Below are 19,911 nucleotides of genomic sequence, written 5' to 3'. Positions count from 1 at the left end.
TAGCTTTCTGAGTCTACAGATACACCACTGTGTCACTGGTGGACGAGTGTAAAAATAAACAAACGAACTTTATCACGAGTTTTGATTGAATAATTTAAACAATATATTTTTTTTGTTAAATCATTGTTGTTTCAAATAACAGTTTTGTATAATTTGGAACACCCGAACAGAATTAAAACTTTCATTTATGTGATCTAAGTTTATTTTGATTAAATTATTATTTTTTAAGAAAACACAGTAGCAGTAATATTGTTTTATTATATACTCAACACTCGGCAAATATTTAATTCACTATAGTAAAATGTGCCACTGTGGTTTTGTAATTTGTTTAGGGTTTGGCATGACCTGTTTGTTGGTTATGGCGCTCGAGTCGTAATTTGCTGGTTGCGGGTTCGAATCCTCTTCATACCGAAAGAGCCTACCCTTTCAGTTATGTGGACGTAATCTATTAACATCTCACTATTCGTTGGTGAAAGAGTAACCCATGAGGTAGCGGTGGATGATATTGACTAGTGCCTTCTATCTTGTCTATCTCTGCAAAATTAAAGGAGGGCTAGCGCAGATAACTCTCGCGCAGCTTTGTGCGAAATTCAAAGCAAAATTGCTTTTCAATAAAATTATTTGTTGTATTTATATGTTCACTAGAGTTTTGACGAATCATATTTACGACTATGTGTTCGTTTTAGATATTATTAGGTAATGTAGATGATTTTCTCGTGTACGTTAAGGAACTTTATAAGTAGAAGTTTTGTATTCTCACAGTAGTTTTGATAAACAATTTAGACGGTGGAATTTCATTCATTCTAAAGTTGTATACTTGAGGGATATGTAAGCTCCTAGAGTTTTAATAGATGATATAAAATAGTTTGATGATATGCTAAAGTTTTGATAGATGATGTGAGAGGTGGATAAGTTTTCTTAAGTACTTTTGTTATATGATTTGTGTGTTATCGTTAGTGGTCTACTTTATTACAAATATTTGACGAATGACGTAGAAAATAGATTTATGATAATTCTGGAGTTTTGATGGATGATGTCGATGAAGGTTACTTGTTCTAAATTTTTGAAAGACTTCATTCAGAAGTTTTGATAAATGGCGTGAAAGAATGTTCTTGTTTGACGTGATATAGAACAAGTTCTTGGTGACAGGTGAGAGAGATGAACATTTTAGACAATCAGAAACAGATCTGTTATTGCATAGTCGTTAACACGTTCAAGATGACAGGCTTTAGAGCCTACAGTGAAGAAATTGTAGTCAAGGCAGTTGGGAAGGGAGTGATAAATATCTTCACGCAACATTGGGTTACATAAATATTTAATTTTTGACAATAATGTGTTATGCAGTAATTTAACTGTTCAACATTTTGAAGCTCAGTGTTAACCAATGCAGGTTAGTATGTCATCACGTGCTAGTGGAAATATACTGGAAAAATCAGAGTTAAAGAAACACATGGAGACACCAGAACCTTATACCAACACACAAAGGTCAAGCAGTGTACTAATTGTTTGGTTAAAATATCCGACCACTAAATTAATAACGGTTAAATTGAGTTAGTTCAGAACAGAAGTGAGTCGTATAACACTAAAATCTAAATTTTGTTTACACCAAAACTGACGTTCTCGATTATGATAGTTTCTTTTTCATGGTGACATAAACGGTTTAGTAAATACATATCTAATGATAAATGTACTAACAACAACTTAGTGGAATGTTGTTTTCGGTGTTTGGTTTTTACAGGTACTCAATCAGACTGTCACAATGTAACATTTAATTTACTTTAATGTTGATAATATAAAGTGAAATAATTTGACATATAACGTTATAGGTATTTCATTAAACACATTTTAATAAAAGCCTTACTTTCTATTACTATATTTAAAAAACAAAACAATCTGTCAAGCAAATAAAGTAGGATGAAAAAAAAGGTTCGAGGATTTGAGTCCATTTGGGTGATGTATTTTACTAATATATAAACACATTTTGCTTTACTGATAATTGTTGTTCTCGCATGAATAGGTTATGTAACGTTGTACAAAAAGACTATTTGCGAAACAAGTACTTTTTTAGAAAAAAAAGAGTTAGTTATTAGAAATATCAAATTAAAACTTGGATGAATCATAACCAAATTAGTCTTTTCTTACAGTAGGTGTTTTAGCAGGTTATTTTAAGGTCTTATGAAACCAGAATCTAGGGTTCGATTTCCCGCGGTGGACAGAGTTAATTAGCTCAATGTATAGTTTTGCTGAAACAGAGAAATGAACAAACGTTCCTAGAGCACCTTCCAAAATTGTTATTTTGTGTATGGATTAAGGAAAAAACTATTATATTACAATAATATAATTTGTAAAGTAAAATAAGCACGTTATTTTATTTTTTAAGTCAACACTTGAAAACGATCGCACAATTTTCGTCTTTCTTTACACTATTTAGCACCGTGAGGAATAATTCATTTCCTTCATTATTTCACGTGACATAAATGTAGAGTACCCAGTATTCCTTCCTTTGTTGTCGTTAATCTAAACCGCTTTTAACTTATGTTTGTATGGGGTTTGTACTCATATATAACTTGACTCTTTTAAAATCACATTCCTATGTGACTAACTTCTTTACTATGAACTCGCTGCCTTTCTACTAGTAAAATGTTTTGAGCAGATGTTTATTCACTAACCACTTTCTTTTCACAAACCAATGTTAATTTAATTGGTGTATGATACAGAAACGACTTTTTAGAAACAGTGTATGTGTTTTTCTTATAGCAAAGCAACATTGGGCTATCTGCTGAGTCTACCGAGAGGAATCGAACCTTTGATTTTAACTTTGTAAATTCGTAGATTTACAGCTGTACCAGCAGAGGACTTTCAGAAACACCTCTAAAGATTAAAATTCAGACCATTTCTAGACTAAAATTTTTTTTTATATCTCAGTAATTCCTACACAAATTACTGTTCTTGTATTTTTTTTAGAATTTGTAATACAAAGTTTGGAAAGATTTAAACATTTTGGCAATAAAGTTAGTAAAAATAAAACGTTCAGTCTCCAATTAATAACAAAAATAAAACTTTTATATACGCCAACGTTTCACTATTTCTGCTTCATAAGGGCCAGTAGTATATCGAAATAAAGGAACTTGGTTTGTGAAATCCAGTTGTATTTCTGAATAAACTTTCACCCGTTTGAAACATTTATCTTCTATAGAAACAACCAGTTTAGAATAAAGGGGCCAACCACAAATGTACTATTTTACTAATAGTCCTAATGAAGCTGCAATGACGAAAAATTGTCTGACATTAAAAAAAAGTTTTTAATATAAATAATTGTTATTGCTAGCTTTTCAACCATGACTAGAATTAAGTACATTGAAACAAATTCAATTAATTAATATTGAAAAGAAAAAATGTAGTTAACAGCGTAATATCCGAATGAATTTCACGCATTTAATACATTCTAATCATTACACGTTTTTTTTTTTAATGTGTTTATTTACAACGTTGTGTACTTCTATTTAAACAGAAACACAGGATAGGTTTCATTAACTTATAGCCTACTTTCAGCCTTCATCTATCTAATTAGCTTTTGTGTCAGAAGCTGTCATAGTTTGAATTTCGTGGTATTACGAAGACAAGCGGAAACAAGTTGAAACATTTTAATAAGATATCGTAATTAAAATAGAACATTGTTTGAATTATTCAATCAAAATTCGTGGTAAAGTTCGTTTGTCTAATTTTACAATTGGCCACCAGTGACACAGTGGTGTATCTGTAGACTCAGAAAGCTAAATACCGGGTTTTGATACTCATGGTGAGCACAACATAAGTAGCCCTTTGTGTAGTGCCCGGCATGGCTAGAAGGTTAAGGCATTCGACTCGTAATCTAAGGGTCGCGGGTACAAATCCCTGTTACAACAAACATGCTCGCCCTTTTAGCCGTGGGGCGATTATAATGTGACGATCAAGTCCTCTATTCGTTGATAAAAGAGTAACTCAAGAGTTGGCGGTGGATGGTGATGACTAGCTGCCTTCCCTCTAGTCTTATACTGTTAAGTTAGGGACTACTAGCGCAGATGGCCCTCGTGCAGCTTTGCTCGAAATTCAAAACAGACCAAACTAAAGCTTTGTGCTAAATCTCCAACAAACAAAATTATTGCAATATTGGGTTTCTTCTGAAATTTCAATTACCTTTTAAATGGATGAGATAATTTTATAAGAAAATGTATTATTTACAACAGTAAGGATATACTGAGATAAATTATCTCATTATACGAGATATTAAATCTAAATTTTGAAACGATCGTGTAAGTTTTGTTCCGTTATTTATATTTTTCGGTATCTTCCAGTATTGTTTTATAAAGTGATTAAAATACACACGCCCAAAATAATACGCGAAGTTTCAGAACTTGTGTGTTTGTTTTGTTTTTCGCGCGAAGCTACATGAAGGTTATCTGCGCTAGCCGTCCCTAATTTTGCAGTGTAAGACTAGAGGGAAGGCAGCTAGTCATCACCACCCACCGCCAATTTTGGGCTACTCTTTTACCAACGAATAGTGGGATTGACCGTCACATTATAACGACCCCACGGCTATAAATGGAAACATCTTTGGTGTGACAGGTATTCGAACCCGCGACCCTTAGATTACGAGTCGAGTGCCTTAACCACCTGGCCCTGCCGAGCCAGATTCGAAACTATTTTGTTCGTTTGTTTTAAAACACATTAACTAAGAATTTCTCTTCTTCAAGTAATGATGTATAATTTTTCCACGAGTGCGTGTGCGTGTTTTCTTATAGTAAAGCCACATCGGGCTATCTCCTGAGTCCACCGAGGTAATCGAACCCCTGATTTTAACGTTGTAAATCCGTAGACTTACTGCTGTACTAGCGGGGGACTCACGAGGGGGAAAAAGATGTTTGAGTAACGTCATAAGATTCAGTTGATCAGACTCTTGTGTCAGTAAAGAACTTGAACGAAACAAATTAGGAAAAACCAAAACACGTCTCTCCAAAGATCTAGAGGAAGACAGGGCACGTTTTGATCTCAAACAGTCCTTTCCTACAAGGCTTAGCCAATCAAAAAGACTAATTACGAAAACGACAGAGAAACGATGTCTTATTGTTCTGACATTTCCTCTGGTAGAAATCGATAATGCTTTGTTCGTGTGATCTACTTAAGTCTCCCGGGGAACAGTATAATGAGGGAAAATTAATCACAACGTTACCAGGATTTGATAAAAGCGCACCTCTCAAACGTGTAAAGCTTTACTTGAGTAAATCTTTAGCTTTTTCGAATATTAAGCGGCTTAAACACGAAACGACTTTCTTTTTCTGGGATTTTAAGATTCTCTACTTTCAATGAAACGTCATTTTTTTTTTATTTATACTTTCAACGACTTAACAACTATTTTTCTCAATGTATCAGAATTAGAAACCGACTTTCTAATGCCAACTATCTAGCAATTAATTTCTCTTTATTCTCTCTCCGGATCTCTATGAAGAAAGAGTTATTTACTTTCAAAGACTTTTGAAACCTCTTTTTTTTCTTCTGTTCATGGATTAATGTGAACAACTGAATATATGTTTTATTTAGTTAACAAACTCCTTGTCTTGTCGTGCAGTGTAAGTGTAATAATTCCTGTCTTGCTTCACGTTAAAACATCAAATATTTACGTGTTTTCATGTACAAGTGAGTTTTAGAAAGAAATTATAAGGCAGTTTTGGAAGTTTATAAAGAAAGGAGAAATATTAGATGATATTTTCAAAGTTTGATTTATTATTTCATATAATGAGCTGTGTTTCTTATAAAAAATACTATTGTTATTGCATATAAGGCTTTTTACATAAAAGCACTGAAACAATTGAAAATAATAATAGCATCTTAAGTAGACAAATATATAAATATTAAATGAATATTTGAATTTAAAAATTGCATAAAAATGGGCTTCGAATCTCGCTTTTATTTGTAATCTAACTTTATGTGAATTAGCGGTGTCTTTTACGTGGTAAAATAAATAGGTGTAATATAGAATAAATTATCTACAAAGAGAAGCTGTATCTGTTACCACTTTTTATTATTAAGAATTTGTTTGTTTGTGTTTTGACTTTCGCACGAAGCTAGACGAGGGCTATCTGCGTTAGCCGTCCATACTTTAGTAGTGTGAGACTAGAGGGAAGGCAGCCAGCTGGACATCACCACCCACCGCTAACTCCTGGGCTACTATTTTTATCAACGAATAGTGAGATTGACCGTAACATTACGATTACGAGTCAAGCGCTTTAACCATCTGGCCACTCGGGGGCTATTAAGAATTTATCAAACAAATGAACATATTATTCCGAAAATTGTTTAATTTTCTAAGTTCAAGCGAAGTGTAGTATAATGCACACTTTGATTAACACGTGCTAATTGTTTATACTAGTTTTTCATAGTCACTACAAAACGTGCACACCAATGATAAGAATTTATTTATTAAAATATAGACAGTGTTTTATAGATTGATTTATGTCTAAATAAATATAATTTCTCCAAATAACTAATAAAGAATTACTACTTATGGACTTTCTTTTATTTTCTAGGTGGTGTTGGTGTTTTCTCTTAGTATAGCATCTTTAATTATATATTTCATTGACGCTTCAAGGTGAGTTTTTGTCTCTAAGAAACCGATATAACAGTTTTACTGTTTTATAATAAAACATGTTTATACATTTTATGATGTTACCGATAGAATTTGTTGAATCAGATAACTGATTTTTATATCTGTTATTAATTCATTACTATTTTATAATTTATTTTATGTTGATTTATTTGAAACTGATGTATCACGAAAGATCGGTTTTACGTTGCACAGAATCCAGTTGTTAGTGTAGGGTTTATCACACTTGTGGACTTGAAACGATGTATGCATAACACATCTTTAGACAACAGGAAGCCATCAAACAACAGCTAGTAGTACTTTCTAGCGTTTTATATCTTCACAGTGACTCGCATCAAACGTTTTGTTTACCAAATGTAGGACCATCCAAGTAAAACCATTTATAATAATGAGTTTTCGGAACATCTCACTTTCAGCATATAAATATAAAACTTGTTGCTAGTTATACAATAGTCATAGTAATATTGAGCAAAAAAAATAATAGAAGAGTTTCAAATATATACGCCATTCATTGAATACCACCGGTTTCTAATTTTAGAGATTCCATAAGCCTCTTACAAGTCAACTGGAAAGACTAAAATTTTTGGGTCATACTAATACTTTTACATATGAAATATTAGTTACATACGAATATTCTTATAAGCTGCTTTATGGTTTATAGTATAATAATTAATGGAGATTAGCTCCTTTCACATCACCGACACATGGATTATTTGTCATTTGAAATATTATGTTTATATTTTCTTGTCATTTTACAATATGTTAAAATATATTTTTTTTTGTGTTTTCGTTGAGGTAAACTTTAGATTAATAAAAGACATCGTTATAGAAAAATTTATTCTATACGTATGCCATTTGCAGAAATTTAAATTATAAAAGAAAATATTACATAGAGGTCAGTATGAGAAATATCACCAAAATGCAAATAGTGACTGAACCACAATGATGAATTTAAGAATGGAAATTAACACCAATATGGACAATTTGTATATCAGCACAAAGAAAGAAACAAATGTAAAGTACCACTAAAACTTTGAAAATTATAAGTTCACACTGTCACAATGGACACATTGTAAACTATCATTTAGTTGGACAAACTACCAGCACAATAGGCAAACTTTAAGCTATCATTAAGATGGACAAATATAAACTAACATCATGGTGAACAAATTATAAACTACCACTAAATTTGACAAATTATAAACTGTCATTAATATGAACAAATATAAATTTACATCATGGTTAACAACTTGTAAACTATAAAGATAAAAATAATTTCATAATGCTCAAAATAATCAGAATATAGCGTATCACCAAAATTATCACACTTTGACCAAACACAGACATGGTTGAAAAATGACGTAGCATTATGTCACAAAACGCGACTTTAACATAATCTTTTACCTGTCGCTGTTGATTTTTCAACTTACACAGATTTTGAAAGGCGCGTATTGGATAATTGAATGATACACGATGCAACGCTTTCTTATTATAATGTATGTTGCTTATAATTTGCTAGAAACCACCTAGAAAGATTAATATAGCAAGTACTAAATGACTAATAAACATCTGACACTTGTGTATTTTCTTGCTTTAACATGTTTTAAATCAAACATAATGTGCACGTATTTATTGGCGTACTTTTCTAAAACTCAGTATGAAGAGGTTCCTTTGTTTGTTTCAACATTTTCGTGCAAAGCTAAACAATGACTGTTTGCACATTAGCATTTCTAATTATGAGTTGATAGACTAAAGTGAAGAAACTCACATCAGTTCTTGGATCACTTTTATTTGACCGAATATTTGGATTTTACTGTCGTTTTTATGGCGAGCCTAAGACTCCAAACTGCGGAGCGAGTTTTGTTTCGGCAACAAGACACAAGCCATAAACCCTCTGATTCACAGCCCAGCTAAGCTAACCTACAGGTTACAGCCTGATTAGTTCCGTATAGAACAAAATACCTTTCAAGATGTAATATTTCAGGTGTCTAGAGATTATTTTAAAATTGATCAAAAAGAGCAAAACATCTTATTAATAGCGAATGTGTTGCTATAAAGCAATTACCATTGTCAGATGTCATTTCTACATGCACCTAATGAACCTTTGGATGTTTTTCTACGAAGGTCTTTTCATTACTTCACAAGGATATCTATCTCCCAGATTATGGAGAATCACGAGTGGAGTAGGACGGCTCGAAATATCATGTTGGAAGGAGTTTCTAATACGGTCAGATGGGTTCATGTTTGGAGCATGCCACTTTACACTAACAGCAGTCTCTCTCCGAAGGAACTTCTCTGAGATTCGAACACAGTATAGCTAGCATAGTCATCCATAAGAGCAAAGTCGTTACCGTTAGTACCAAATTGCAGCTTCATGTAAATGTTTTGGATATCATCCTTGTAGTACACTTCTGTGAAAGAGCATTTACTGGATACAAAGAGTCAGTATTGTTACTGGATTTCCCAAGAACATGATGGAGCCAACATCTTAGCAGTCATGTTTAGCTATTTATCGCTGTGTTAGTGCTTCCAAGATTGTTTTTGCACTTTGGTATGGTGTTCTGAGAAGTAAAAATAAAAACAAAACCGGGATTTACCTGTGAATAACAACTTAAAAAGTCCAAGCATAGCTTTCTTTATCCCAATATCGACGAGTGTGTCATCCATTTATTTTTCTATGGATTTAGTGTGTTGTTTCTAAGTCAAAGAGACACACATAGACTTACACAGTATTGAAGTATCCTAGATTGTAACACACTACTCTACGTTTCCTCCAAACTTAAACATCTTCTGCCATGGGCTTAGGTCAAAAGGATCACGTTGGAACATCAAAGCTATGAACAATGCAAGAATAAGTCAGATGGCACCAGAAAGAGTATCACCTGTCTAAAATCCTATCATTGGAGGTCTGCAGTACACGTGAGTGATAAGGAGCAATAGATGACCAAGAGTAAAGGGCACTACTCATTCCTCAAAACTAAAGCTTTAAACATAGCTCGGGTTTATATAAAAATCACTATTTGGTTTCGTTTGTTGTTAATCGCTAAGCTGTACAAAAGGTTATCTGTGCTCTGCCTACCACTGGTATCTAAGACTTACCGCTGAGTCATTGAAGAAGGGTGCATTTAATAGTTGAAAGCACTGAGAAACAGTGATTCTTAGATAAATTGGAGTAGTATGTATGTATGTATGCATATCATGATATATGTGCGTGTGTACAATTATATGTTATTTTCCTAACTTTATTAATTTCTTTAAGTATTGGGCTATTCTCACCTATTTTCTTCATCAAGTGTTTAGTCATGTGAATGCCTCTGATAACTTTATTTAAGTGTGTGCGTATACACACACACACATACATATACACACATATATATATATACACACACACATATATATATACACACATATATATATATACATATATATATATATATATACATATATATATATATATATATATATATATACACATATATATATACACACATATATATATATATATATATATATATATACACATACATATATATATATACATACATATACATATATACGCACACACATATATATATATATATACATAATATACATATACACGCATATATATAATATATATTATATATATATATAATATATACACATATCAATATAATATATAATACATGCATATAATATATACACATATATATATATGTATCACATATATATATATGCGCACGCGCGCATATATATAATATATATATATACATAATATATATACACACACAATATAATATATATACATATATATATATATATACATACAATATATACACACATATATATATATATATATATATATATATATATGCATATACATACACATATATGTATATACACATACAACACACACAGATATATATACACACATACAACACACACACACATACAACAGATACAACACATATATATTTATATATACACACATACAACACACACACACATACAACAGATACAACACACACATATATATATATATATACACACACACACACACATATATATATACACTTGAAAATATTTTGAAAAGAAAAATGAAACGTTGGCAATTATCACGAACAGATAGGAGTCTTCAGAATCTTTGCACGCTTGGTTTTATTATTATTTTCCTCATTCTGTTACTTTCAGAGAACACATTCCTAATTAGCTGTTATCTATATGTGGCTTACACCTTGATACGCTGGGGAAGATATAAATAAGGATTAAATTTGGTCAGTTTATGTTTGTAGTTAATTATCTAAACACAATTACTAATTTTGTCTGTTTCTTGGAAGACGCCACAGAAACTACATTTTGAGTTCAAATTTCCTGCTTCCACTTTTATTTTTTTCCAAACGTAATTCAAAATAAGATGTATTAGAATGCTCACACTCTAGAAGCCTCTACCAAATCAGAGTTTAATAGTGAATTGTATTTGTGTAATTTACTTCAACAAAAATACGTTAAAGTGTACACATGCTTAGAAGTGTATATTATTGTTGAAAGTATCCGACATAAAATACTCATTCACTCAGGTCATAAAGATGTCTTTAGATTGTGTATTTAGTATTGATATAACGAGGTCATCATTTGCACTTGATGACATAGGAAAAAAAGGAGTATGGATCAATTTGGGAAACAGGACCTTTCATAACAGGATCTGCAACAACTCATACCCAATTCGTGGTAATCAACAAACGAGAATTCACGAACACAAAGGTCAGTGATAAAGGTTGTGCCCCGGGTAACAATATCCAACGTAATTAATAGGATTCTCCGTCTCGAAACAAGAACAATAGGGTTCTCCAACATAAAGCTTCCAGTAATACGTCCTATTCAGCTGTCGCACTCTTAAAACTGGTAGTAGGAAACCATTGTACTCACACACTAGAGAATTGTTGTTTCTTATTATTAAGCACAAGGCTACACAAAGGGTTATCTGTGCTCTTCTGCCCGCCTCGATTATCGAAACCTAATTTCAATCAGTGTAAGTCTGCAAACATATCGCTGTGCTACTGGGGGGCTTCTAAAGGAATTAAATTCAGGGAGAAGTAGTGTGCTTTGGATATAACAGCCTTATGACGAAGTATCTTATAATGAAAACTATGTTGCAGGGCGATTTTCTGGGTGATGTAGCGAGTTTCCAAAATTATTTTAATACAAAGTAATCAATCTCTCTATTTCTTGGCAATTCAGCCTATGGCTAATCTAACACTTTTGACGGATTTTTATGAATTTGTTTCTTTATTTTTAAGCACAAATCTGCAGAATGGGCTTCTTGTGTTATGTTCACCACAGGGATCGAACTCTGAATTTCAGCGTTATATGTTTCAAGTTTAGCCATCTGATGAGGAGGTTAATTTATGGAAACTGGCGTTCACAGAGATTATAGATAGTTTTATTTTAAATTTCTTCATCAAGCTTTTTAATGAACATTCAGTCAGTTTCTTTTTATCAGTTATATAAACCTTTGCTAAAGCTCTCTCTGGTGTCAGAATGTTTGTAGTATTAAACCGTCTTATACAAGCGTTTATAATTTCAGAAAAAATAAACCAAATAATTCTTCTAAGTATAATTTAGGGAAAATCAGATTATTCTAATAATGTGCCTGGAAGGTTAACCATTACCGATATTTTCAGTTATAAAGCAGTATCACTTTCACTTTTGAAACGTATTTGTTTAAGCAACACTTCTCGTGGACCTTGTTTGTTTGTTTTTGAACTTTGCGCAAAGCTACTCGAGGGCTCTCTGTGCTAGCCGTTCCTAATTTAGCAGTGTAAGACTAGAGGAAAGGCAGCTAGTCATCACCAACGAATAGTGGGATTGACCGTCATATTATAACGCCCTCATGGCCGAAAAGACTTATACTTCAATTATGACAGCTTTGTTGGAGATTTGTATGGGATTAATTTAATTAACATATTAGTCCATAAAGCTTATAAAATAAATACTGTCTTTGTTTAATAAAATAATTTAATGGCATCAAAAAGTTCTTGATTGAAATCGTATTTTCATGTAAAATCATGCTTAAAGCTGTTAAGGGTAATTTGAACAAACAGTTTACGTCCACAAATATAAATATCACATTTAACAAACAGAAAATGTTTATCTCTTTACCGTTTATATAAGTAAAATCTTTAGAAACTGAAACACCATTTAACCATATTCTTAAAAAAATTGTAACCGCAAGCTCGGTTAATGTTTTTATCAAAATCAAGTAGAAGAGTTAAACGTTTCTTTAAGATGAATAATAAAATATCATAGCTGTTGAATTCTAAGACTGTTTATCAAACTAAATGCCCTAGGTGTAATTCTTGGTATCTGAGCTCTGCAATTAAAATCCACAATTAAGACATTTTGATATAACATTGATAAAACAGTCAAGTATAAAACGCCTCTGTAGAATTTCGTGACTAATCATCGTTTAACTGTGACTGTTAACTACTGTATTAAATGTTCTAAAACGATTATGTTTTTCTAAATAAAATATAGTTTAGAACGAGCTACGTACTATTAGCTGAGTTTATACCTGACACTCAATGTAATCTTTACATCTTATTAAAACTGGTTGCAGGAGAATTCACTCTCAATAATTTGACTTCCAGTATTATCACTCGGGTATTGTCACGGTAATTTCACTCCCAGTGCATTTCACCCCTTGTAAGTTTACTCTCTGTATTAATTTATTCATGTAAAAAAATAGGTTTTAGTGTTCCATAATCGCTGCCGGCTACAGTAGCCGACTGAATATGTTATAGGATAATACATTCCAATTGTTTGACGTAAACTATTGAAGGCCTTATCAACCGCGGCCCGGCATGGCCAAGCGTGTTGAGGCGAGCGACTCGTAATCTGAGGGTCGCGGTTTCGCATCCCCGTCGCGCCAAACATGCTCGCCCTTTTAGCCGTGGGGGCGTTATAATGTGACCGTCAATCCCACTATTCATCCCACTAGATGACTAGCTGCCTTCCCTCTAGTCTTACACTGCTAAATTAGGGACGGCTAGCACAGATAGCCCTCGAGTAGCTTTGTGCGAAATTCAAAAACAAACAAACCTACCAATTAGGAAAGATGTGGTTAGAGGTCAACTTGTACTAACCCTTCGTTTGAGTACAAATATTGGTTTTGTTAAGAACGACTACTGTTTCTAACATCTATCTTTGCGTGTTTTGAGAGCGAATAAACAAATTATTTATAAAAATTAAAAATGTCATTTGACACAGTTTTATGTTTGACGGAGCTGCGGTCTTTATCATCTCGTTTTTATTAAACTTTTGTTTAATAATATCATGAAATGCTAGGCATAAAAGAAGAAATTTATTTTGAAGGATCTTTTATTAAGTATTTCCAAATATGAGCGACTTATCAATATTATTTAATACCTGTCATACTAAACAGCTAGTATACGTGAACTGTAGCTGTAAGTTGTTTACAAACTAACTTTATTTAATGCTTTGGTGATAATACGCTATAACGAACATATATGTAACTTATCACAGAAACGTGTTTGTGCTACAGATTTTACTTGTTTTATAAAAACGCATTTATAAAAAAAGCAATAAACGGGTAATATCATATTTGATATGTTAATTTAATTTACTTTGAAACATAGTAATCTGCCAGATATATATATAGATCAAATATGTCTTACATCTATTTTCCCTTTTTTATTTCGTCACAAAATATCCACTTAAATAAACAGGGAAGTTCGGGAAAGCGTTGATCACTTTACTTATATCATGTCATTTTCTTATGTCCGTTGGCGATGTCAACCGATGGCTTAGCGGTAAGCATGAGGGTTTATTATTTTAAGTTTTGGAGTTAGATACCTGCAGTGGACGCATCAAAGATAGCCCATTGTGTTTGAAACGAACAAACATATCATCTTTGGAGCCATCGAAAAAATGTTTAAATGTATGTGTAGGTTGGAAATCTCGTTTTTCTTCTTCGGTTTTGCTTCGTTGAATGTACGGAACGCTCGTATAACAATGATACCAGAGACTGAAGACTCGTTGACTTCTAACGGAGTATTAGTTTCATATAGAGGGTGCCACGATAACATAACCCGTTGTATAGATTGTATCAGAGATTGAAGACTGAGTGACTTCTAACGAAACGTTAATCGCATATCAAGAATCGGTGGCGTGCCACAATAAACTAACCCAGTGTATTGATTATATTAGAGACTGAATACTCAGTGACTTCTAATGAAGTGTTAATCTCTTATAAAAGATCAGGGTGTGCCATGATAATTTAACCTAGTGTATTGACTGTATTAGCGACTGAACACTCAGTGACTTCTCAGTATCTCTTATCAGGATGCCTCAGCAACCTTACCCATTTTATAAGATATTAGAGACTGAACATCCAGTGAAGTAATATGACATACTAACTTTGTATTAGGAACAAGAAATTGACACATTAACTTAACTCAAGGTAATAGTATTAATTAATTAACGCCTAATAAAATCCTTTGACATGGGTTGACACTGGTCTAATACAGTAGGATTACACTGTCTTATATCATTTTAGAATATAACAGGATCATAACAAAGCCAAGTCTATTCAAAAGATGAGCAAATATGTAGACTTACAATTGCTCTTTACACACTTACTTGTCTATATTAGGATGTCAAACATTATCATGCAAGCGAATCCCAAAGATAATAAAAAATGCATGTCAGGGACAAAATGTAGGCTAAAAAGCAGAGTAAACAACTACCAAAAGAAATAATTTATTTTCATTTATTTTTACAATAGCAGATAAACAATTCCTAAAATACAATAAAACGTTTCGTAAAACAAAACGAAAATAATGTTTTTCTAACATGCTGTAACATGTCATCACTTTAAAGTTCTGTTGGAATTTTAAAACAAACAGTTTAAAAATTCAGAATATTTATAGGTATGTTACATTAGAAGAAAACAGAACGTTTTATTATTATTGTGCTCAAAATGTTTATGGTTTATTCATTTTATGTATTATTTCGCAGTGTAGCCTAAACTACAAAAAAATAAAATACTTTTTTTGTTCACTGTCCTTATTAGGCCCGTCATTTCCAGGTGGTTAAGGCACTCCACTCGTAATCCGAGGGTTGCGGGTTCGAATCCCTGTCACACTAAACATGCTCGACCTTTCAGCCGTGGGGGCGTTATAATGTTACGGTGAATCCCACTATTCGTTGGTAAAAAAGTAGCCCAAGAGTTGGCGGTGGTTTGTGATGACTAGCTTCCTTCCCTCTAGCCTTACACTGCTAAATTAGGGACGGCTAGCGTAGATAGCCCTAGAGTAGCTTTGCGTGAAATTCAAAAATAAACAGTTATGCCTATTTTGAGTTCTGTATCCTAGATGACATAAGGAACTCTTGGAATAAATAACATCATCTTTGTTTTATATTTTTCTTATACAAACAACCACTGAAACACAAAATTTCACAGAGATAATGTATCTGTATATTTTTTACACATTGATAAAACAACATATCCTTCTTTCCTTTTCCTTTGTGTCTATAAACATCAAATTTAGACAAATTCCACTCCTAAGATATTTAAGCTATACTTCATTTAATGCAGCAAAACCAAAACAGTTTCAACTGCTTGAAGATTATTATTAAAACCACAAATTAATTCAACAATTGATTAGTTATATAAACTTTTATTTAATTAAAAAATAAAACTTTCAGCAGTAGCTCCAGGCTGTAGAGATGCATCACTGATACAGAGATTCGGGTATGACTTTTTCTTTTAGTTTACTTGTGATAAAACCAATTTGGTGTGATTTGTTTTGAATCTTTTACAAAGCTACTCGAGGGCTATCTGCGCTAGCCCTCCCTAATTTAGTAGTGTAAGACTAGAGGGCTGGCAGCTAATCATGATCATGAACACTATGAAATTAGTCTAAATACTAGCTGGTCAAAAGTTTAAGACCATACAAAACATGTCCTAAACAGGGTAGGAAATGCCCAACAAGAGGTCTCAGTGGTGAGTTGCACGGCCGTCATTGAGAATAACTGCAAACATTCGCTTTGGCATGGTCGATATAAACGTTTGCAGAAGGCTGGCTGGAATGTTATTCCAAGTGGTGAAGATGGCTTCACGAAGATCATGCACTGTTTGGAATTGACGTCCATTTCTATAGACTTCCTTTACCATCCACCCCCAAACATTTTCAATGGGGTTCAGTTCGGGCGAACACGCTTGTGGGTCCAAAATAATCACATTATTCGCCATAAAAAAGTCCTTTGTCTTGCGGGCATTGTGGATTGTAGCATTGTCCTGCTGAAAGATCCTGTCATTTTCATACAAGCGAGGGCCTTCAGTCAATAAGGATGCTCTCTCCAACACGCCAATGTAGCCAGCTGCTGTTTGACGCCCCTGTATAGCCTGAAGCTCCATTGCTCCATGGAAGGAGAAAGTACCCCAGATCATGATGAAACCTCCTCCACTGTGTCGTGTAGAAAATGTCTCTGGTGGGATATCCGTATTGTGCCAGTAACGTTGGAAGCCATCTGGACCATCCAGGTTAAATTTTCTTCTACTTTTCTACGTCCCATGTTTGGTGCTTCTCAGGAAAGTTTAACCGAGTTGTTTCGTGGTGTGGAAGGAGACGTGGCCTTTGAAGATGTCTACGGTTTTTCAAGTCTTTCTCTCGTAAATGCCGTCTTATTGTTTTTGAGCTGCATTCTGCATCCGTAATGGATTTAATCCGGTTCGATGTTCGGCTGGTGTCTTGCCGAACAACCCGTCGAATCCTCCTGCTCAACGCCGGCGAAATTTTCTTGGGCCGACCACTTGAAATTCGCGTTCCGTATCCCTCAGGGTCTTTTAAGAAATTTCCAACAGCAGTTTTACGACGCCTAATCTCACCAGCGATAGCACGTTGAGAGAGACCTTGCTTTTGCAGCTCGACAATTCTGCCACGTTCAAACTCTGTCAACATTTTAGCCTTTTCCATGTTTTTACCCAATGTAAGATAAGAAACGTCAGTGGGAGATGTTGACTTCGCTAATGCTTGAACACAAATGACTAAATTTCGTTACGTGTTTACCGATTAACGCTTCGTTTCTGTATGGTCTTTAAACTTTTGGCCAGCTAGTATTTAGGCTAATTTCATAGTGTTCATATTTTCCCTATTAAATTCTGAAAACGTTTTTTATTTTTATTTTCCCTTTTCTTATTTTCATCTTTTGAAGCCATACTCAAATAAGTGGTTGAGTCTAACAACGCAAAATGCATATTTTTTCTTTTTGTTCATTGGCCTTAAGATTTTGGCCAGCAGTGTATATACGTACATAAATGTATTTTAATAAACAGTTAAACAATAACAAAAATTATGATAACAATGATTGTTTGTTTGTATTTGTAGTTGAATTAATAAAGATAACGAAGTATTTCTTTTTATTTGTATAATGAAAGTTTCGTACTCATGATTATCAAAAGTTTTGCTACATTTTATCTCGAAAATAATTTTTATTCCTAAAATTTAAACATTGTAGATCATTTTTAAACTACAAAAATTCATATGCTAGATGTTACGACGTATAGATTTTACTTATTAACAGTAAATAGGTATCAAAATTCCTTTTTCACAAGAATATCGAGCAAAAATCAAAATCAAATGACTTTCGAAAGATTTTGAACACCCGCAAAAACATTAATTGTGTCTTACTTGAAAATAACTTTAAAATTATACATAGAAGAACTGATCTAAATAAACTGAAGAGTAGAAGTTCTCCCAATTAAAAATGTAAAGACCCTCATTAAATAAATATTAAAAGAAATTATCCTTATACTTTTTATTATTGTTGAACCTTAAAAATTTATAATGTTCCTTATGAGAAATGTGTATAAATTTACAGTTTAGTGTATTGTTGTAGCTTCAGTCATTGTAAACATTGTTCAATTGTAATCGAGTATAACCTGATAATGACCCATTCCTATGGACTGAAACGTCGTTAGATAAATATTGAAAACTATTTTAATAGCAAGCATACCAATTACTCTCTAACTGTTTACTGTTTAATTAATAAATCCTCATTCTATAGTTACTCAGAATGTAGTTTATGGTTTTCTTTATTTCTTTATTATTTTTAAATGAAACATCTCTACAATTCTGAGGCATATTTTTGACGATGAGGAAAACGCAACGTTCAAATAAACCGTCTCCTTATAAGTTATGTTTGGAGATATAGATTAATACTACGTTAAAACATACTATTTATCTGCATTCTGGGAGTTATTCTTAGAGATGAAGATAAGTATTACATTCACAAACAAGTCATCTATATAATACCAGGAGCTATTTTTGAAGATAGTAATGAATATTGCACCCAAAACAACCGTCAACACAATAGGTAGAATTGTCTTTGGAGATGCACGTGAGTATTCTGTTCAACCCGTTTGTATTACACTGAGAGTTATGCTTGGAGATTAAGATGAATACTAAGTTCAATCATATTGTCCTTAATAATACTGAGAGTTATATTTGGAGATGGAGATTGATGCTGTTTTCAAATTATTCGTCCGTATAATAACTGTAAGTTGTTCTCGGAGGTGAAGTCAATACTACATTCCAATAAACAATTCACGGTGTATGTAATTTCACAAAACACTTTCATTTCAGGCATGCTGCTACTTACTTTTAGTAGAAAGTTTTATGTTGAGACTTAATGTATCATAGTATTATTTTATAACAGATGTTGTCAAGTAAAAAGATTATTAGGGATATTATAATATGTAACAATCAGTTCACATAACAATATTATATTTTGTCTCACAACAATACAAAGTACATTCACATAACAAAGTAACTTCTGATGCTGCATCTGTTTTTATTGGTTCACGTCATAATTTTTTAACTTTACTTTTTACTTAAATCAAGAAACAGTGCTAGTCTTTGGACTTAAAATGACAGAGTCTCAGATTAATTACATCTAATGAACCTTTTACATATCTTGTTTACTGTGCCATTATTATTATTTCAAATGACATAGACAACAACTGAACAATTGGTGAAAGAAAAAAGAAAAACAGATATGAGGGTTAATCGGATTTCAATGCTTTTTGGTAAATGTATTAAGATTTTAAAGTGTTATAAAAACAATTAAAAAATTTAAAATAGAGAATTAATTGTTCCAGGGGTCATATTGTGTAGAAGTGAAATCAGTGTTCTGATATATATTTTAAATTTTTTATAATCATAGTTTATTTTATTGCAAGTTTGAATTTTTAAATATATACTAATTTTTGC

General features: G+C 32.7%; 1 protein-coding gene across 1 annotated transcript in view; it reads left to right on the top strand.

Moving 5' to 3' along the window:
• The window catches only part of LOC143229545 (calcium-activated potassium channel slowpoke-like), a 162,627-nt gene that overhangs the window by 52,216 nt on the left and 90,500 nt on the right, over positions 1 to 19,911 (top strand). The window contains exon 2 of the mRNA XM_076462028.1: positions 6,564 to 6,625. Coding sequence (XP_076318143.1) covers positions 6,564 to 6,625 — 62 coding nt within the window. The remainder of the gene's footprint in view (positions 1 to 6,563; positions 6,626 to 19,911) is intronic.

This window comes from Tachypleus tridentatus, chromosome 10, assembly GCF_004210375.1.
Source record: "Tachypleus tridentatus isolate NWPU-2018 chromosome 10, ASM421037v1, whole genome shotgun sequence".
NCBI lineage: Eukaryota > Metazoa > Arthropoda > Merostomata > Xiphosura > Limulidae > Tachypleus > Tachypleus tridentatus.
The sequence above is the reverse complement of the archived record's forward strand: the minus strand, read 5'-3'. Positions and strand labels throughout refer to the sequence as shown.